Source organism: Equus quagga, chromosome 4 (assembly GCF_021613505.1).
Source record: "Equus quagga isolate Etosha38 chromosome 4, UCLA_HA_Equagga_1.0, whole genome shotgun sequence".
Lineage (NCBI taxonomy): Eukaryota > Metazoa > Chordata > Mammalia > Perissodactyla > Equidae > Equus > Equus quagga.
In genome coordinates this window covers 110,733,645-110,755,824 of record NC_060270.1, presented here as the reverse complement: position 1 = coordinate 110,755,824, position 22,180 = coordinate 110,733,645, and the positions used below count along the sequence as shown (strand labels likewise).

The window sequence follows — 22,180 nt, the reverse complement described above, 5'->3', positions numbered from 1 at the left end:
TAGGACATGGGTGGAAAAGAGTAAAGTTCATGGGAAGGGACAAAATGGTGTGTTTGTAATGGAGACATTTACTTTATAGGCTAATTTAGGTATATCTAGGTTTCCCTTTCTCATCTTTTACTTTATTCAACTTTTCAGTTTTTTATTACCTATTTCCCACTTCTTACTCCACATTAGTCATACATTATAATCTCAAAATTGATTTTGGTTCTGTCATCGTTTGTTTTTCCTCCTTCCTCAGATTCTTCTCTGGTTTAAATGAGGTAAAGCGGTTGACTTTTTTTCCTTTACTGTAATCCTTATGCATTTGAATTTTGTTGTTGTTGTTTTAAACAAAATCACATTTTCCCCCAAAGGGCTGTCCCAATTCCCCATTCCAGAAAAATTTAGATTTAGGGAAATTTTGCCTCAGAGAAAAAAGTTTTTGCTAAGTAGTCTATATGTCTAAAAAAAAAAAGACCTTAAACATCTTGAAGTATATACCAATGAAGTATTTAATGAATATTGTCCCAAATAAGTTTGAGAATCTCTACATGTACTATATCTTTCCATTCCATCTTGGAGATAGCCAGTGAATGTTAGCAGTTAGTTCTTATAATGTTAGCATTTTGGTTCTCAGATTTATTTAGAATATTTAGAATGTGGCCTCTCAGTCTTCACTGATCCAGTGTTCCTTGGAATATATTTTAGAAAATGATACGGAACCATTTATAACGTTATATTTTCTTTAGTTTCCTAGATACAAAATGTTTCCAATATAACGTTCAGAATTGTGTTATTTTGTGATTTTTTTTTTTGTTTATTCAAAAGTAATTAGTCAAGATTTAAGATAGAATTCAAATGGGATCCTGTCATGCTTAAAAATTAGTCTAATGTTAAACTGTTCTGAAAAACCATATTTCCTTAACTTTATATTTTTTTGTTTTTGGGAATCCTCTTGTTGTACGATAGATTTTAGGGTTCTTTCTAAAAATGTTAACTTAGAATTTTTAATTTGGGGATATTTTTATTCCAAGGAAAATAAAAGATGGTTATTGATTAAGTTTGAGTTTGATAATTTTGACAATGAAACTAACCTAATGAACTTTTTACCCTAAATTGCTGGTATATCAGTAGTCTACCTCCTGAGTAGATTGCCAGTTAGGGTGTATTTTTTTAAGCTCTCTGGTTTGTGATGTGAAAACATACAGGAGATTTATTGGACATACTGAATTTTATTTACGAATTTAATAAAATTTTGAATTTTTTTTTTTTTTTTGAGGAAGATTAGCCCTGAGCTAACATCTGTGCCCATCTTCCTCTATTTTATATGTGGGATGCCTGCCACAGCATGGCTTGATAAGCAGCGTGTAGGTCTGTGCCTGGGATCTGAACTGGTGAACCCTGGGCTGCTGAAGCGGAGCGTGTGAACTTAACTGCTACGCCACTAGGCCGGACCCGAAATATTTTTATATAGTTGATTTCTTTCAGTAGCCTTGATGTAGGGCATATAGGATGTCACAGAGAGGGGGAAAAAAGAACATTTAGGCCTTAGAAATAAACAGAATTGAATTTGATTTAAATTATAGTTACCTTGAATAAGTTATTTGATATTCATGTATATATCAAGTAATAATAAATAAACCATATGCTGGTTGTGGGGGTGGGAGGGTGAGCTGGGGGGAAGATGTAACTTCTGTTTTTAAAGAATTTAGACACTAGTAACATTCACTTCATCCTCTCTAAGTCTGTTATATTGTTGGCGGTAATGGAGGAAGAGAACTTAAAATCCCAAAGATAACACTTAGAGGAACCATAGATGCTCAATGTGAGTTAGGTTATATGTTGTCATTCATACTATTTAATCATAGAACTACTCTGAGACATCAAAATATGGATTAAGTCCCTTCCTTGTTTGGGGACTACATTGCCTCTAGAGATTTATTTTAAGTTGCATTGATGTTTCATTCATTCAAATATTCTTTGTTCTAGCACCACACGTCCTTGCCAAGCTTCTGCAATTTGAGGGCCCTGTGCCATTGCCTTGTGCTTTTTTGCTCCTGGTTTCAGTTTTTCACTAAGCACAACAGTCTGTCAGACTCCACAAAAATTACTTGTTAATTTAGCCTAGTGAAAGTACTTGCTTGTCAGTTTAAAAGAACAAACTTGTATTTTGAGAACAAGCCATCATGTAGGGCAGGGGTCTGCAAACTTTTCCTGTAAAAGGCCAGATATTTTAGGCTTTGTGGGCCATATGGTCTCTGTTGGAACTACTCAACTCTCCTGTTGTAGCAGGAAAGCAACCACAGACAATACATAAATGAATGAGTGTGGCTGTGTTCCAATAAACTTTATTTATGGGCACTGAAATTTGAATTTCTTATAATTTTCATATCACAAAATATTCTTGTTTTGATTTTGAAATTTTCAATCATTTAAAAATGCAAAAGTTGTGCTCAGATTATGGGCCCTAGAAAGACAAGTGGCCAGTCAGATTTGGCCACCACCCCTGATCTAGGTGGGCATAATCTATGAATTTGCTGTAATTGTCATTGTATTATAATTGTTAGGCCTTTAGGTGAATGGTCCTTTTTAATAGCAATTATATATATCAGTGTTTATGTTCTCCGTTTTTCTCATCCAAGTTTACTTTTATAGACTAAATATGTATGAATAGTAGAAAACCAATAGGAAAAACATAAGGTGTTTTGTTTTGTTTGCCATATCCAGTTAAGAATTTGAAGGACGTCTATTAAAGGCTCGTTACCCTCAGATTTTTCATCCACCTCAAGTCAAATTCTCTAAATGTGAATTTCAAGTAATGTTTACAAGGTCTTCTACACTTCAAATTTAAAAAATTTACACAATAGTGTTTTTTATCTTTTAAATAATTTGTATGTAACTAACTACACATTTGTATAACATGAGCACTATTGAACAAACCGGTTTTTTACTTTGAAAATAAAAATGATTTTTATGTTGACTGTAATAATTTTGTATGTTAAAACTGTAACTTAAAATTCTGTTAACTTGCTTTCTGTAGACACCAGAGAAGAAACAATCGGAATCATCTAGAGGAAGAAAGAGAAAAGCAGAAAACCAGAATGAAAGTAGTCAGGGTAAGTGAAGCAAAATCTTCCTTCTGAGCCAAATAGGCGTTTACAATTAATTATTTTGATTTTTAATCAGTTAATAGTTTAATTGTAAAATAAGTAATTTTGTGTTTTTGTGATTTCTATAGCTATTATGTAATTTCTGCATTAATGATAGTTTAGGAATGTACTTTGCATAAGAAATAATAATAATATTAAATTGGAATCTTTTTGTACCACAGGTTAAGTTAGCGTATGGTTACTGTTGTTAGGCTTTTTGACATTTCTCTTGGTTTTTTTATTTGAGAATTAGCAAGACAAGTGTCATGTCCAAACTTGGCAAGCACTACCTTTTCATTTTTCTTTGTATATAAATTAATGATATTGAAATGGCTTCTTGTTTTTGAAGAACTTTAGATCTCGCTTTAAAACAAATCCCAAACTTATTTCTTTTCATTAAAAAAAAAGACTTTGTAAAAATGATTGAGAGACTTTTATTAATGCACCATCGTTTTCTTTCTGTTTTTCATCCTTCTTGCGTACCTACCTTTTATAATATGAGCTAAGAAAATTAATTTCATTAGACTACAAAAATTCTTATAATAGACAACTAAATAGTATTGTCATTTAATCTGGCCATTCAACATTAAATACAATAAACTGGGCTCTTAAATTATGTATAATGATGATTTTATACGTATGTTATTACATGTTTTGGAGCCACTCATTAGCTTAAGATCTAGTGCCGTGAACCCATGGCTTACTAGTGTTTACTTGTGGCACTGTCATCAAGGACTATATTTGCAGCAGCTTTGTGGAAGGAAGGCGTTAAGTAACTCTAGCCCCTTTCTCTAGGTGTATCTCAATCTGCCCTGAGCTCTTTTTCTGTCTTAGTGTAGTTCCCCTAAGTTGTGATTAGGAGGAGTTTTATTTACTGTAAAGATGTATTAGTTATGATAGTTTTCACTTTGGATTTAAAGACTCATTTAAAAGCAGGTCCCAGAATAGGATGAGACTTCTGGGTTGCTTGGTCCAACCTATGTGTTTAAGAAACAATGTTTTTTTCTTTGTCATTTACCATCCACAGAATTGACTGATTTTCTTATGGTTTTAGGATGGTTGCCAGTTTTAATTGGATCTATTTGCTTCAGCTTCCTCATTTGTATTTGCTTTAGAGAGAGGCTGGCTGTCTGTGGTTTTTTTTTTCCCCCTCTCTTTCTTTGAAGTAAGCTTCTTCAAGTCCAGAACAAACCTCTTCTGTCTTCTTATTGGGTCGTGTGTCCATTTCAAAACCAGTTATGTCCAAAAGAGGTATTTATTGCCCTTGTAAAAATCAGGCCCATCTCTGAAACAGAAAATGGGGTAAAGTTCCCCTTAGAAGTAGAGGCTTTGCGGGGGCCGGTCCGTGGCCGAGTGGTTAAGTTCTCACACTCCGCTTTGGTGGTCCAGGGTTTTGCCGGTTCGGATCCTGGGCGCGGACATGGCACTGCTCATCAGGCCACACTGAGGAGGTGTCCCACATGCCACAACTAGAAGGACCCACAACTAAAATAAACAACTGTGTACTGGGAGGCTTGGGGAGAAAAAGCAGGAAAAATAAAAAAAGAGTGGCAACAGTTGTTAGCTCAGGTGCCAATCTTAAAAAAAAAAGGAAATACAGGCTTTGTGGAGAAGGGATAATAACTGAACAAAATTGGATTTCTGATCAGAAGGAGGGAAGGGGAACTAGAAATGAAGGCCGGATAGGAGTCAGCTTCCGGTAAGTTATTCATGCTGTGTAGGGGAGGGAATGTTAACAGAAGAAAATTTGGGTTCAATTAGAGAAAAAGAAGTGGGGAGATAGCTTCTAGGTAGGCAACCAAAAACATCTCTGCTTCATTGAAAGATAGCACCTCTTCAGAATCTGCAAGAAAGTTGTCGTAGACAGAAGAGAAATTCCTTTGGTATAAAACCTTTACAGTTGTCTCTGACCTCTAAATAAATCTGTACAAAATGCTTGTTCAGAATTTCTAGATAGTGTTTATAATTCTGAGTACTTACTTAGTTTTTAAAAAAATCCTCCTACCTTGTTTAAAAAGAAGGGATTTAAGGTTGTTGAACTTTTAAGTGTATTGTTTGTTCATCTCAGTAATGCCTGGCACATAGTAAGTAACTACTCAAGAAACATTTGTGGAATAAAATAAATGAATGAATGAATATGTCAGTATTGAATTGATAAGTTTATGTTTATATTATCCAAAGCTTTTGACTCCATGGTATGGTTGATTTTTCTTTTGTAACTTGAATAAATCATGTATTCTATATAGTTCCAGTGAAGGATGGATGCCTCCCATCCAAAAAAGTATCTCTAAACACATATGTCTTAGCAGTTTCTTAATTCACTATTTGTAGAAGTAATGAAGAGTCCATTTTAGAGCAGAACTTTTAGTTAAAGAACTGTCATCTGTAATGATTTGGATCACTTTATCAATATGGTCTTTTAAGAACAATATTTAAAATCTAGTTTATTAAAAAACATCCTATTAATTTGGAAATACTTTTTAGAAAATCAAAATATTTTACAAAATAGCAGTCAGATTAAAGTATATTGTTGTCAGTTTCTTGTGGTTTGTGTTAACCAAAACCTTTTCATTATTATTTACAGGTATGAATTGGTTGTCAATTATGCAGCTGCCACTTGTCTTTTCTTTTTTATTCATTGATTTGCTTTTTTGAAATTATTAGCCATTTAGCAATATGAATAATGTAGTTTTAAAACTGGAGATCCTTTAGTGTCACTACTTATTTGTTCTCCAGTAATTGGGACTTTTAAAAATTGACGTGTTTCTATTAAAATGTCATTTGATTTTTGGATGTCTGAAATTGGCTTCTGACCCTCTGAGGAATTTTAATGTTCTTTTAATGCCCATCACTACCCAACTAAAATATCATATTCTTTTTATTAAATAAATGATTCTTGTGTGTATTAGGGAAGTTAATTTTGGCACGTTATCTTTCTGATATGATAGATAGTCATGACTGACTTTAAATCTGTAAAATTTTTTACTTTTATATTTTAGGAAAAAGTATTGGGGGACGTGGCCACAAAATTAGCGACTATTTTGAAGTAAGTTCATTGAGGAATATCTCCAGTTCTTAATATAATTCTGCTGTGGGCTGAAAGACTTTCTTTGAAGCACAAGGTCAACTTTTGATTATCTACTGATTAGAGCAGAGCTTCAGTACTATGTGGTGTCCTGTCTTCCTAGGAACATTAAAATTTACTTTTACATCGGTATGTTATATCATAACTTTCAAAGTATTTTCTCACATATTTGCTTATAATAACTCAGGAGATAGGCAGAGTAGGTGTTAATATTCCTGTTTTACATATGGGGAAACTGAGGACCAGAGATGTAAAGTAGCCCACCTAAGGGAATTCTAAATGGAAGAGCCATTTAAATAACTGCTGGCTTTAATTTAAAATAAGATATATTTAAATGAATTCTTATTTAAAACTGTTTTAATAAATAGGGATGTTTCCTTTTTTCCTCAGTACCAAGGTGGTAATGGCTCAAGTCCAGTAAGAGGCATACCTCCTGCGATCCGTTCTCCTCAGAATTCACATTCACATTCCACTCCTTCCTCATCTGTGAGTTGTTACATGCATAGTCTTATGTATAGGAGGTTATGTATACTGAATAACTTTTGTAATTTGTTTTTATTGAGAACTTCTATGTTAGTGTTTATGTTTTAAAAAAATCGTTCTGTGAGGTGAGTTGAATCCTTTTTAATGATCTGTTACTATTAGAACTTTATTTCTGAAAGTGAGAGTCTTAAAGATTTCCTGAATTAATTAATATCCAAGAGGTAATGTTTCTGTAATAGAATACTGTTGAGGCTGTGGGACTAAAATGAATACTCTTGTATCAGTTCATGTTCAGTTATTGATTTCTAATTTCTAACTTTCTTTTCAATTAAATTCCCCCACCCGCTAAAATTATAGCATAATTCCTTTCTGGGAATCCTTAAGAAAAAGCTAGGCAGCCGTCAACCTCAGATCATTTAGTTCAGCATGGGAAAAGGATCTTGGACCTAAAAATTATCTTAAAACTTTTTGGTTTGTTTCTAATATTTTAAGATCTAGTGCTTTTATATGCATTGTTTTATATATTGGATTTCATTTTTTTTCTTTACTTTCATTATGTGAAAGTTGAGTGTCTAACCAGAAAAAGAATACTGGCTTTCAGTAATTTAAAGATGAAATAAAGATTTTTAAAAATCAGAGTATCTCCTATTTATTCAAGTACCTTGTTTTTACTTCCAGTGTCCCTTTCTAGTCCTGGTCTGTAGACATATACTTAGTTGTGTCTTACTCATTTTGTACCTTCCCATATACATGTTGTACATATTGCCATATACAAAGCAAAGTGTAAGACTCTACAATAACTTTAAGAGTTGTGGTGATAGCCTTGATACAGTGATGTAATCTGCTCATTTCAGTGAATGTGTTTTAAAACTAGTGACTAGATAAACCATGAAACTCATCGGCAAATTCATGTTATACTACATATGGGCATGCATTATTGTCTCTAGTACAAAGAGTTCTATAGTGACATCTTTTCTGTTTTACTTTTTGAACCATCATAATCTGTTTTAAATATTTTTGTTTTAAAATAATGTATTTGCTCTAGTTTTATTTAATAGATCGAAAGCGTTAAAATTCCATTTATGGTACGAGAATGTAAACTCCTCGGGGGCAGGGAATATATGGTTGTCTCTCTCACTGGGCATTATGGGGGGAGATACTTAATGAATGCTTGTTGAATAAATGGTGGTTAAAAGTTTTAAAAAGTCAGTTATGTTTTAATTCAGTTATTATCCTGATAAAAACTTAAGAAATGTTAAGAAGTTGTTTCTAAATAGAAACCTGTTTTTTTTCTTGCTAATGTAAAAATTTTAATATTTTTTAAGGTTCGGCCGAATAGCCCTTCTCCTACTGCGTTAGCTTTTGGGGACCACTCTATTGTACAACCAAAGCAGTTATCCTTTAAAATTACTCAGGTAAATTGTAATTAAAATGTTTTGTATGACTTCTAAGAAACCAATGACCAACTTTGTACAAACAACTAAGTCGTCTTCTCTTTGTTTTAGACATAGTCATAAAGTAAAATTATGTATCAAGAAAGCTAATTACTAAACAAAGAAAACAGTTTATAGTGGGTGAGAAATTGAAATAGCCAGTTTACTATCAGCTTATCTTTTGTTACACACTGGTTAAATATATAGATGTTTTAGGCAAATTAAATAAATAGAACAACCGTAACATGTCAGTTCTGTTTACCGATTCTTTTTGAACTTAACATCCAAATACGTATCATTGATGTCTTCCTGAAGCTGTTCTAAGTGGACATTAAAGCAGTTCATTTTGGGTGTCTGTCTGTACGTATATTTGTATATGCTACACACTTAGAAAAATCATTTGGAAATTGAATTAATCAGATATCTTTTACACTTAATAGTTTTATAAATCTTGAGTGCTAAGTCTTTCATTTTAACTTCTTACATGTGACAGTTTTTGAGTGACAGTGTCTCAGATCAGAGCTTGGGAAGGTGGATCTTTTTGCATGGCTACCTCAGTTGCCTGATTATTTGCCATTAGACTTTTTCTGTCGGGTCGTGTCCAAACTCTTGGACATGCATCAAAACTTCTCTCTTTGGATGATCTTTAGGGTAGGATTACAAGTACATTGCTTTCAGTCAGTGAACAGCTCATGGAAGTTTTTGCCATGTCAAAACTCAGTTCGAGTTGATAGCACAAAGCAGTGGTTATATTGAATTTTAATGAAGAATATATCAATATTTTAAAAACTTAAATAATTAACCTTTTAAATGTTTCTTTGTAAGTTTTTGTAGCACTTAAACTTCTGAAGATATTAAAACTTAAAACTGCACTAAGACTTTTTGAGATACCCTGTACATACACACACAAACACATATTTTCTTTGCTTTGTGGAATCAGAGTAAAATCTAATTGTATGTTTGCATGTAGTGATATATGTATAATAGAGATAATAAAATAGCTTTTTATTCATTTAGACTGATCTCACAATGCTGAAATTAGCAGCACTAGAAAGTAATAAAAACCAGGACCTGGAAAAGAAGGAAGGTCGTATAGATGACTTGCTCAGGGTAAGTAATAAGTCATGGAGGGAGGGGCTGGCCTGGTGGGGTAGTGGTTAAGTTCACGCACTCCACTTTGGTGGCCTGGGGTTTACCGGTTCAGATCCTGGGTGCAGACCTACACACCACTCATCAAGCCATGCTGTGGTGGCGTCACACATAGAAGGACTTACAACTAGGATATACAACTATGTACTGGGGCGTCAGGGAGGAAAAAAAAAGAAGAAGATTGATAACAGATGTTAGCTCAGGGCCAGTCTTGCTCACCAAAAAAAGCATACCTAAAAAAACAAAAAGAGTGGGCTTTAAAAAAAAAGTCATGGAGGGGAAAAAAATTGAGTAAATTATTTGGCAATAGTAAAACTGGTGAGAAAACACTTAGCATTGTAAAAAAATTCTATAGCTGGAAAAAAATAATCTTTTTCTGGTAGTGTAAGTAGATGATTGAAGATATCAGCTTTAACATGAAAATTATTTTATTAGCTCTTCAAATATGAATTGAGAAACAGTTGGAGAAATAGAGGGAAACAAGATTTATTTGATCAACTATCATAAGACAGATATCCATTTCATGTTAGTTTTAAAGTTAATTGATTTTGTTATAAACCTATCATTTGATATTGTACAAGAGGAAGTAACCACTGTGATCCTGTGAGATTTTTAATGGAAACTTTATAAAAAGACACATCAGAAGCTATACTTACAGTGCGAGTAAGGTATGGAGCAGTGGTTCTCACCCCTTGCTGCTCATTAGAATCACCATATGGAAAAGGTGGAAGGCGCTTGATAAAAGTACTGATACCTAAACTCCACCCTGAGGGCTTCTGATTAAAGTGATGTAAGGTAGGGCTTGGACAGTGGTAGGTCTAAAAGCTCCTCCAGGTAATTAAACTTTAAGCCAGCATTGAGAACCACTGGTATAGAAACTCAGTAAAACCAGCATCTGTGATCCTACTGTAATTACTGATACCTTTAAACATCCAGTGTACCTTTCCTGATCCCATTCCATTCACTCTCTCATATCACTTTACAATTAACCACTGTTCTAAGTTCTGTATTTATTATGCCTTTTTGCGTCTTTATGGTTTTATTATATATATCTATACATTCTTAACAACATATTATTTCAGTTTGTTTTTGAACTTTAAGTGCAGAATTACGCTGTATGTACCCTTTTTCCCTGTTTGTTTTCACTAAACCGTATATTTGGGATTGTCATGTACTTTCTTCATTTCACTGCTATATAGTAAGGTATTATATTAGTATAACATACTTTGTCTTTTCTGCTCTTGGTGGGCATTTTGTTTCTGCTTTTTGCTAATATAAACAATTCTGCTAAGAACATTCTTGTACATGTCTTCTAGGGCAAATGTGGAAGAATTTCTCTATAGTATATGCTTAGGAGAAACATGACTAGAGTATAGGGCATGCACATCTTCAGCTTTACTCTGTAATGCCAAATTTTTCCCAAAGTAGTTGGATCAGTTTGCACTTCCACCTGCAATGGACAAGAAATAGTCTCATTGCTCATTATCCTTGCCAAGGCTTGTTATAATCAGACTTAAATTTTTTGTTTTTTTGGCCAATTTAATGGGTGTAACAAGGTGTCTTTTATTATGCATTTCCTATTTATTTTTTGAGCATCTTTTAAAATATTTAACCATTGTGTTTCTTTTGTGAAATAACTGATCATGTTTTTTGCTCATTTTTCTTATTGGGTTGCTGTCTTGTTTTAATGGAGTTCAGTTTTTTGTTGGTCATATATATTGATTTTTCAGTGTGTGAATTGTCTTTTCTTTATGTTCTCTTTTGATGATTAGTTGCATTTAAAAAATTTTATATGATTAAACATATCTTCTTGTTTATAGTTTGTTTTGTTTGTACCAAATTATTATTAGACGTATACTTAAAGAATTCATTCTTTTTATCCCTAAGATCATAAAGCTGTTGTTCTATATTTTCTTTTAAAAGTTTAATAGTCTGGTTTCTCAATATAAGTTAATCTCACTGGAATTAGTTTTTGAGTATGATGTGAAGTAGGGTTTCATTTTAATTTCTTTCTATATAGATAACCAGTTATCCAGCCCAATTAATTAAAAGTCTACTCTTTACTGTCAGCTCCATCATATATTCTAGTTTCCATATACAGGTGGATCTGTTTCTGTTTTCTCTGCTATGTTCCATATTCTATTTGTATATTCCTATACTGGTACCTATTGTAGTACCACAGCATCTTTTTATCATTTAGCAATTGTCATTTAGCTGTTAGTAACAGAAAACATAAATGACTATACTTTAAATGAAATAGAATATTATTTTTTGAGAGAAGAACAGAAGTGGGTAGCCCAGGTATGATGGCTCCATAGTTTCATATGGGATCTTGACTCCTTCACTTTTTCTGCTGCTTCATCTTTAGTTCATGGCTTCCATCTTGAAGGTCATATCAAGGTACAAAATGTTTAGTAGAGTCACAGTTATAATATCTGTATTCTTAAGCATAAAACAGGAAGAGAAAGGGAATAACAAAAAATGCAACAGTTCTTTGTGCAGCCTTCTTGGATATTCCATGTAACAACTTCTGCTTACTTCACACTGACCATCCTTAGCTGCAAGGGAAGCTGGGAAATGTGGTCTTTTAGCTAGGCATATATCAATCTAGAATAAAATGTTTGTTTTCCATTATTAAGGAAGAAGGAGAAAATAGATTTGAGTGCTCATAATTACTGTAGCTTTGTATTAAATCTTGATATGTGGTTGAACATATATCCTCTCCTTTTTGGCTATTTTTGGCCTTTTGCAGTCTTAGAAAAATGTTAGAATCAGTTTTTCAAGTTAAACACACATACACAATTGGGGTTTTTTTGTTTTGTTTTTGTTTTGAGGAAGATTAGCCCTGAGCTAACTGCTGCCAGTCCTCCTCTTTTTGCTGAGGAAGACTGGCCCTGAGCTAACATCTGTGCCCATCTTCCTCTTCTTTCTATGTGGGATGCCTACCACAGCATGGCTTGCCAAGCGGTGCCATGTCTGCACCTGGGATCTGAACCAGCGAACCATGGGCCGCCAAAGTGGAACGTGTACACTTAACTGCTGCGCCACAGTGCCAGCCCCCACATTTGGGGTTTTTGTTTGGATTTCACTTAATGGTGAGAGTTTATTGGTGCTAAACTCCGTTATGTTCCTCTGAAAGTGTCTTTATTTTACCCTTTTCCTTAAAGACCAATTTTGTTTATTACATAATTTTAGATTGGCAGCTATTTTTCTCCACTGTTTTCAGTTTATTATGCCACTGTCTTTTGGCTTCCATCATGATTGGCCTAGACCTGTGGTTCTCAAAATATCCCCAGACCAGAAGCATCAACATTACTGAAGAGCTTATTAGAAATAAATTTTCAGACCCTACCCGAGACATACTGAGCCAGAAACTCTGGCAGTGGGTCCTAGCAATCTGTGTTCCAGCAAGCCTTCCAGGTTATTCTCTAATCACTGTACTAGACTAGTCTCCAGAGCCTAGAGAGAGGTCTCTTCCCCAAGCGTGTGGCTGCCTGCAGAGTCAACAGAATTAGTATCTTGTTGCCAAGAAAGATGTGGAAGTAGTCAGCCATTGGATAGGCATCTACAGTGTCATCCACAAGTTTAATGGAGATAAAAATTTTATTAGTTACAAAAGACAGAAGAGAATTCACATTCATTTTTAAGTGTTATACACTTTATATACCATATTTCAGTTATTTTTAACTGAGGTAGATGGCATTGCCCCCATTTTAGAAATAAGAAAACTTGAACTAAGGTTCAGATAACTTACTTAACTTAGCCAAGGTTATATACTTCAGAGTCTGAATTTGAACCCATGGAGTGTGGATACAAATTCCATGTACTTTCCACTAAGCAAACAGCATTTTACAGTATTATCACATGGTAAGTATATGTTTAAAAACATTTTTTAGTATCATACTCAAATACTTAATCTTATTAACCTTTTCTCTTTATACAGTTTTGTTCAGTGTTAAAAATATTCCTGGGGCCGGCCCGGTGGCCGAGTAGGGTTAACTTCGTGTGCTCCACTTCCGTGGTCCAGGGTTTCGCTGGTTCCAATCCTGGCGTGGACATGGCACCACTCATCAGGCCGTGCTGAGATGGTGTCCTGCATGCCACAACTAGAAGGATGCACAACTACAACTATGTACCGGGGGGCTTTGTGGAGAAAAAGGAAAAAAAAAATCTTAAAAAATATTCCTAAGCGTCTCATATACACAAATTTTAGACATTTTCTATTTTCTTCTTATATTATAGGCTAACTGTGATCTCAGACGGCAAATAGATGAACAACAAAAATTACTTGAAAAATACAAAGAACGATTAAATAAGTGCATATCAATGAGCAAGAAACTGCTTATTGAAAAGGTAAGTTAAAAGTTCAGTACATTTTTCCTTTCCTTTCACTAGCCCCTTATCCCTTGTACGCTTTCAAAATTTAAATGAATAAAATAAAATGATGATTTTTCCTTCTTTTTTCAGAGTACACAAGAGAAACTGTCAAGCCGAGAGAAGAGTATGCAAGACAGATTACGCCTTGGGCACTTCACAACAGTTAGACATGGTGCTTCATTTACTGAACAATGGACAGATGGTTTTGCATTTCAGAATCTTGTGAAGTTAGTCATTCTTATATTTTAAAAACTTTAGTATTCCTTTGGGTTTTCATTACCTTCAAAGATTATAGCTTTGGAATTCTGTTCTGTATCTACACCTTACTAGTCTTTGAAATCATAGAATTTAGTATATTTGAAAGGAAAATAAAACAGGGGTGTTACTTAGCTTTAGCAGACTTCTTGATTAGTTAGCATTCATCTACACAGTATGATGTATTATTGTAGATATGACTTTCCAAAATATAAACTGACCTTCTAGCTTTTATAGATGATTTGGGAAGAAAATTGGTGAAAATTTAATTTTCATTGGCAGATTTATATCTATATCTATATCTATCTTGGAATTTTTCTACTTAGTTTTTTTCCCATTCCCCAATTCTTACTTCCGTGTTAATATTCACTGTGCTGCTCTCTGTCTGTATAAAAGATACAGGAACTTTTTCCTCTTTTGCCTCAGATACAATAACTCGTAAATTAGTTGAACTGAACAGTTCTAGCGTTTTTAGTGTTTCTGAGGTAAACTTTAAAGGAAAGAAATCATTGTTACTGTATTTTCTTGAATTCAGATGGTGATAGGTAAAGATGGGTTGATTGTTTATGTGTTAAGGAGCCAGGGCCTCTGCTGCTCCTTTTTTGCTGGGAAATTTGTAAAATCCTGAAAAACAGGAGTAGTGCCAGCATCTAATCTACATCAGCTTTCCAAGAGTCAATCTAGTTATATGGAAAATGGAGGCAAAGCTTTCTTTCACGCAGTATCGCAGAAACATTGCTGTTTCAAACTCTGGTTCCCAGCATTTACCACAGAATGGCCCTCTCTCTATCTTAGTTGATTTATTTAATTTTTGTTCAACACAACTGTGCTGGTGTTAGGTATACCATAATGAAGGACAGTGTCCTTGTGATGCTAGGGAGTTTGGGTTTTAATTCTGTGGATAATAGGGAGGTAGTGTGTAAGGTCAGAAATGAGTTTTAGAAGGATAACTCTCGTGGTAATATGGGAATAATCTTGAAAAGAAAATAAATTCTTGGCCGTTCAGATGGAGGAGTGTCCAAGTGAAAGGTATTAGCTTGAGCTAAAATCTTGACAGTACAAGTGTAGAGCAGGAGACACATTTGAGATAGAAACCATAATTTTTGAATGTTTTATGAGCAATAACCTCTGCTACTAAACCCAGACCTACAGTTGTCCTGGTAATGAATAAAAGAGAAGTTACACAATATATGCCTTAATATAAACTAAAAATATAAATATAAAATATAAACTCTGCCAGTTGTTAAAATTTCTCCACTGAGCAATCAAAAAAGAGTGAAATTAGAGCTTCCGGGTTGGTGCACATGTGGTTAGTGGGGAGAGTGGCACACTTGGAGAGGGCGTGGAGGCTCTGCTCCCTTTCCCTGTGCCTTGCTCTATGCATCTCTTCCATCTGGCTGTTCCTGAGTTAAATCCTTTTATAATAAACCAGTGATCTGGTTTAAAAGAATTACGTGCATTTCTTATCACTAATAAGCATTTATTGAGAGCTTACTGTGTGTTATGTATATATGTTATATCAAGTTGTTTATCAGTGTGTATCAGTGATAGAACCCAAAGTAGTTGGGGGATGAGAAGAGAAATAAATAAAAATTAGTAATATTAAATTAATAATCTCTAAATTGTGTGGTCATTCCTGAATAATCAGCTGTTAGCTATGTATCCATTCCAGTAATTCTTTACTTTCTAGTAGGATTTTAATCGTTAGAGTTACTGCTGTTTATTTTCATTTATAATATCTTGTCTGTGCTCTAAACTAGCTTTAAAAATTAACATTTTTAATAAGTTGAAATTATTCCTACTTCAAATGAAACTGGATTAAAGTCTTGTTCTAGCTTTGCTATTCTTAACATTTTCTCTACCCTTTTACTCTCTATCAGGGTGGTTCTTGATTCTTTCATTCCTGCCGTATTCTACTATGACCTGGCCAGGACCATAGGGAAAGGAAATGTGTGTAAGGCCAATTCTGCGTCAGCAGAGTAGAAGTTCTGTAGTTCTGATTTGAATGGGGGTGGGGAAGCAAGGAATTGAAACATTAAGCTGTTCTAAATCTGAGTATCATAACAAGGGAGAGTTTTAAATTTTTTCTTAGCATGGCGAGGTGACCTAAAAAGGAACATAGCTACTATTAGAACAAGCTTACTTACCTACTTAATACTGTAGTCAAATTGCTAAGATCTCCAACCTATGTTTGTATAACAGACATGATATCTATTTAGTTTTTAGAATTGGTAAGCTTTAGATTCCTGAATGGGAAGCAGTAATATTTTTACTTTTATTAATTGACCATTTTTCAAAGTCATGCTGTGCTGTTTGTTTAAATTGTCAAAATTCCTTCCTTCTTCCTCAGTTTCTTATATTAATGTCAATTTTTGTTTCATTTCAAAATATTGCTTTCTCATTTCCAAAATTTCTTTTTAACAGAGATAAATTTAGAAAATAGCACTTTATTAAATTTGTATTTGTCTTTCTTAAGTTTTTCTGCAAACATTAAGTGATGAGATGCAAGTAGAAAATCTACCCCATTCTTAACTCTTAGTTTTTGTTTTATTTATTTATTTATTTATTTTTTGAGGAAGATTAACCCTGAGCTAACTGCTGCCAATCCTCTTTTCGCTGAGGAAGACTGGCCCTGAGCTAACATCCATGGCCATCTTCCTCTACTTTATATGTGGGATGCCTACTGCAGCATGGCGTGACAAGTGGTGCCGTGTCCGCACCCGGGATTCAAACTGGTGAACCCAAGGCCGCCAAAGTGGAATGTGTGCACTTAACTGCTGTAGCACCAGGCCGGCCCCATTAGTTTTTATTTTTAATAGCTCATTTATTTCATTCAACAAATATTTATTGAATACTTAGTATGTGCCTATCGCTGTACTGGGTACTAGGGATACAATAGGACATAAAATATTTGTGGTGTCTGTTCTCATGGAGTGATGTAGTCTAACCAGACACATTGTGATCGAGTATGTACAGGAATGTGTGTGTCAGAAAGAAGGAGGTGGGGAGCTACAAGTTACCAGGAGATGATGTATGGCAACACGTCTTTCCCTAGTCCAGAGGGTTTGGAGAAGACCTCATTTAAAAATAAATGTTTCAAATGAGACCTGGACAGTGAGCATGAGTTGGTTCACAAGGGTGGGACCATAAGGTTACAAATTTATATTATATGGTTTTTCATGTCTATTGATGTATTTTCATGTTTTAACTGTGAAAAGTAATGGAAGGTTAATAATAGAAGGTTAATATGTTTCTTTACATTTATTTTTATACAGGCAGCAAGAATGGGTGAATCAGCAAAGGGAAGATATTGAAAGGCAGAGGAAACTTCTAGCCAAACGCAAACCTCCCACAGCTAATAATTCTCAGGCACCTTCTACCAATTCTGAACCAAAACAAAGGAAAAACAAAGCAGTCAATGGAGCAGAAAATGATCCCTTTGTTAGACCAAATTTACCACAATTGTAAGCCTCCATTTTCAATTTTCCATTTTAAAAATTGTTGCCAGTGAGCATGAATGTTAGTAATGGATGTTATTTATAATTAAACTAATATTTAAATAGTAAAAATAGTTACAGCCAGGAAAGGAGGCAGTATTGAAAATTTACTTCTAAATTAACTCATATCTGAATTTTATCTTTGTAAGTGGAGATTTATTAATCCTCTTTTAAAATGAAGACTCAGGTAGCTAAGACGAGACTGGAATCCACTCTTTCTTCCATGTCTGAATGGTAGTCAGTGATCAGTTTTGATTATTCCAATTCAGTGTTTCCATTAATGTTCTTTTTTTCTGAGAGAATGTTAACTGAAGTAATGTAACTGACATATATTTCCTCAGCCTGTGAAAGCAATACATTGTTAGAGCATAGGTATTATTTTTCCCCTTTCTGCTTTTCTTTATTTTCTAAATTTTCTGCATTAATGATGAATTACTCTTTATAATTCAAATGACCAAGACATTTAAAAATAAATAGTTACATGCTTATCACAGAAAATTTGGAAAATCTGGAAGAACATCATAAAATGTTATACACCAAAACAATAAAACAAAAAAACTCTCCCTCAATTATAAATTCCTGTAGTCTCCATATTCTATCATCTTCATAACTAGGTTACTTAGAAGACTTGGTGCTTGCAGTTTCTTCTGTCTCACCTTCCATTCTCTCCTTTCTTAACTGAAATTCTATTTTTAAAGATTAACTATCTCCTCGATGCTCACTGCCATAGATGTTTGAGTCTTTATCTTGGCAGCACTGAATATTGACGTTATTTTTTCCTCAAAAAACTCTGTCTTGTCTTAGTTTTTGAAATACTTTGTTCTCCTAATTTTCATTTTAACTTACCTGTCTACATCTTCCTAGTCTCGTCCATGGACATCATTTACTCCACCAATTTGTAAAATGTAGGTGTTTTTTTAAGGATCTGTCCTAGGCTGTCTTCTTACTCTGCATGTTTTCCTTGAATATTAGATGCTCTCAGGGTTTCAGTTACCACGTATATCCTGCTGACATCCTAACTTCTATCTCTAGCTGACTTTTCTCTCTTGAGTATCAAGTATTTATATCTTAATCTTGAATGCCATTTCCTTGCTTAGTTGATATTGGTACTTAAATGCCTCATAGGAACCTCTCATTCAGCCTGTTCCAAACTGTATTTACTAAAAACACAAAACAAAAACTGTATTTACTATTATCTTTCCCGTTTCAGTCTCTGTCTCTACACACGCAAATACATACACCCACCCCTCTGTTTGCTCTTATGTTTTAGTTCAAGATTCCATTTATTTTTCTTAATCTATTTTTATTGTTTTCCATTAATAAATAGGTGGTGATAATCTTATCTTTCAAAATCCACCTCAAAATCTGCTTCCTTCTTCAAGTGTTTCCTAATTTGTGGTGGCTGTTTTAAATGGAATTAAAGCATTTGGCTATTGATACTGATAAAAACAACTTAGCAAATGATTTGCTTTTTGTAAATTAGTAAATTTGTTGCTTAAAAAAAGGGTGGACAGGAGGTAAGTGGTTATATAGAAGAAAGTGTGTGTTAGCTTTAATTCCACCCCTGTAGACACCCAATCCTTCTAGATCTCAAGTGTGTCCACTTATGTAAGTCCCCACTGATACCATTCTAACTCACATTACTGCCATCTCTTACTTGGGTTATTTTTAACCTCCCCACCCCCAACTTTGGTCTGGTCCTCCCATCCATTTTCATGTTGCAGTCAGTTATTTTTTACAGAATAGAAATATGATCCTTTTATTCTCTTCCTTAAAATCCTAACATAGCCTTCCAGTGCTTGAATGATATAATCCAGAAGCCCTAAGATAGCTTATACAGCACTTTTGATCTGGCACCTTCTGACCTCTCAAGCCTCATCTTTTGGCCTTGACCACTGCCTTCACCTCACCACCAACTTTCAAACTCCAACCTATTGTCTTAATTTCTGTTCATCTTTTAAATCCCATACTAGATATTTTCTCCTCTTGAAAGTTTTTCCTAGACCCCTGAAGGATGTGAGTTAATCATCACTTTGAGGTCTTGTCATAGTGCTCTCTGTCTCTGCAGCCACAGCATCACCATTCACTCAATTAATGACACTAGAAACATCTTAGATGTTTCCCTTTCCCTTGTTCTCTGTGTCTGTTTCCATAACATTTTTTTATCTGTCCATCTTCGTTACCACTTACTATAGGACCTCATCTCTTTTTTTAAACCTAGATTCCTGTTTCTTACATGTCTCATCATGTCAGTTTCGTGTTTAACCTCCTTCATTGCCTTCAAGATAAAATTCACTCTCATGAAGACCCTATATGTCTTCTTATTTTTCTCTTTAGCTTCATTTCCCAACATCTGCCCTGTGTTTCCTAGGTTAAACTCTTTCAGTTCTGTAAATGGACTGTGCTTTCAGGTTTCAAAATGTGCCTTTGTACATTGTGTTCCTTGCCCTTCTTCACCTGCCTCATTTCTTATTCATCCTTTAACGCTTGGCTTGAATACCAGTTTCAACAGGAAGCCCTCTCTAACCTTTTTTCTTCCCAATGTCTCCCCCATTTCCCCTTGTGTTAGGTGCCCATAGCTTTTTATACGTGCCTGTCTATGTTGTAGCATTTAGCTCACTATTTTATCTCTGTATTCTCATTATCTAGCACAGTTCCTGGCATGTGGAAAGTGGTCAGTAAATACTAAATTACAATACATAAGCATTTGATTGAATGTCATTTTCTCCTTCTCTATAGACCATTTTTCTAGTTTATCACAGGTGTTTTGCTTCCTGCCTGTCTTCCAAGTTGCTGACAGCCCTTACTGTAGTTTAGTAATCATAGACTTGTCTCATTTCCATCCCATTTTATTGCATATGTTGACTTAGAACCTGAAGTTATACTGCACTTGTACTTGAAGTAGCAAATGAAGTGATACTACATAGCAATTTGATTGCATCCTTATACAAATGCAGACTTAAATAGGGAAAAAAGCCACAGAAGCACTTTGATTTATATATATTATATTTTGATTTTAACAGCTGTACTCTGCAACTGTCTTCTAAAGACTTCTTTTGAATCATTGTGTAGTAGAAACTAGGCTTTGCCTTGTGTGCAAAACATCTAGTATAATCAGAATAGAGACCATGAATCTTTAAGTATTTTTTTCTATCAAAGAAATTAACATAGAAAATGGAGTTACTACTATGTAGTGGTTAGAACTATAAGCTCTGTAGTCAAACAGATGTGGAATCCAACCTTGACTCTTTCAGGTGTGGTCTTTGTAGGCTGTTTTACTTCCTTGAGCCTCCATTTCCACACTTGGGAAAGTACCTACATCATAGTGTTGAAAGGATAGGGCAATGTGTGTGAAGTACTTGCATGGTTCCTGGCTCTTAACTAGTTTTTAACTACCAGCAAGAGTCAAGTTTTTTAGGTAGTAGTTTCTAATTTTAGTCTCAAAGACTTTTATTATTGAGAGTAGATAGTTTGCATAGCTAATATTATTTATAGATAATGTCTAAATGATCTTTGCATTAATTGTACATTATTAATACATTTTAATCAAGATTTTGACTTCATGTTAATTATATTGTAAATTAAGTTATGATTTTATCTGTATATTTCATGTTTCACAGAGGATGACTGCAAAGTAAACAGTAATATTTTACCTTACATTTTATATTAATGAAACTTTAGAGGTCACTTTTTTCTCATTAAAGCTTTAATTTTAATTCAAGATTATATTTTATAGCATAAATTTATTATTTAGATTACTTGTCTCTTGTAAATAACTTAATTGACGTTTTTGTAATTAATAAAATTTATTTTTAGAGCAGTTTTAGTTCACAGCAAAATTGAGCAGAAAGTACAGAGAGTTCCCACATAGCCCCTGTCCCCACACAGGCAGAACCTTCCCCACTATCAGAATCCTGCACAGAGCAGTACCTTTGTTACAATTGATGAACCTACATTGACACATCATTATCACCCAAAGTTTATAGTGTACGTTGTTTCACTTTTGGTATTTTACATTCTATGGGTTTTGACAAATGTATTAATTGATTTTTTAAAAAATCCAGTGTGGAAAATCTTTCATTGGAGCATTTAATCTATTTTTATTTCATGTATTTACTTATTTATTGGGGTTTAAATCTGGTCTTTCTTTGTGCTTTCTATTTATCCTGCCTAATCTCTGTCCTTTTTTCTTTTTTTGTTTTATTGGATTGCTCAGTTTTTGTTTGATTCTTTTTCTCTGTTTAGAGGCATGTTTGTGTTTATATACACACACACACACATCTACCTAAAGACATTATTGTATAGTCAGTGTTCATCTAAACTTTACCTATATATTTATCTTTTTTTTTGCTCTTGATTTATTCCTATATCTCTGATTTTCATATCTCATAAGATCTTTCTGCTAAGAAGACCCTTTAGAAATTTTTTTTAAGTGTAGATCTGTTGATAGTGACATCTTTCAGTTTTTGTCGTTCTGAAAATAACTTTATTTTGCTGTTATTATTGAAATTTTTTTTTTACTGGTTATAGAATTTTAGGTTGGTAGTTATTTTAAGACATTATTTTATTGTCTTCTGACTTAAATTGTTACTATTGACAAGTCAGCTGATAGTCTGTGGAATGATCTTGAATGGAGCAGAAGCAATATTTGAAGATTAGATAACCCAAAATACTTTAAAACAGATGAACAAGAGCAATCTACAGATTCATGAAGGCCAGAGAATTCTAAGTAGGATGAATAGAAAGAAAGACACATATCATAATGAAATT

The 22,180-nt window shown here is 34.0% G+C and overlaps 1 protein-coding gene across 1 annotated transcript in view; it reads left to right on the top strand.

Annotated features, from left to right (window-relative positions):
• The window catches only part of TLK1 (tousled like kinase 1), a 137,801-nt gene that overhangs the window by 77,031 nt on the left and 38,590 nt on the right, over nucleotides 1-22,180 (top strand). The window contains exons 4-11 of the mRNA XM_046658692.1: nucleotides 3,023-3,098; nucleotides 6,131-6,177; nucleotides 6,607-6,702; nucleotides 8,025-8,114; nucleotides 9,150-9,242; nucleotides 13,524-13,634; nucleotides 13,749-13,885; nucleotides 17,189-17,377. Of these exons, the coding sequence (XP_046514648.1) occupies nucleotides 3,023-3,098; nucleotides 6,131-6,177; nucleotides 6,607-6,702; nucleotides 8,025-8,114; nucleotides 9,150-9,242; nucleotides 13,524-13,634; nucleotides 13,749-13,885; nucleotides 17,189-17,377 (839 nt within the window). The remainder of the gene's footprint in view (nucleotides 1-3,022; nucleotides 3,099-6,130; nucleotides 6,178-6,606; nucleotides 6,703-8,024; nucleotides 8,115-9,149; nucleotides 9,243-13,523; nucleotides 13,635-13,748; nucleotides 13,886-17,188; nucleotides 17,378-22,180) is intronic.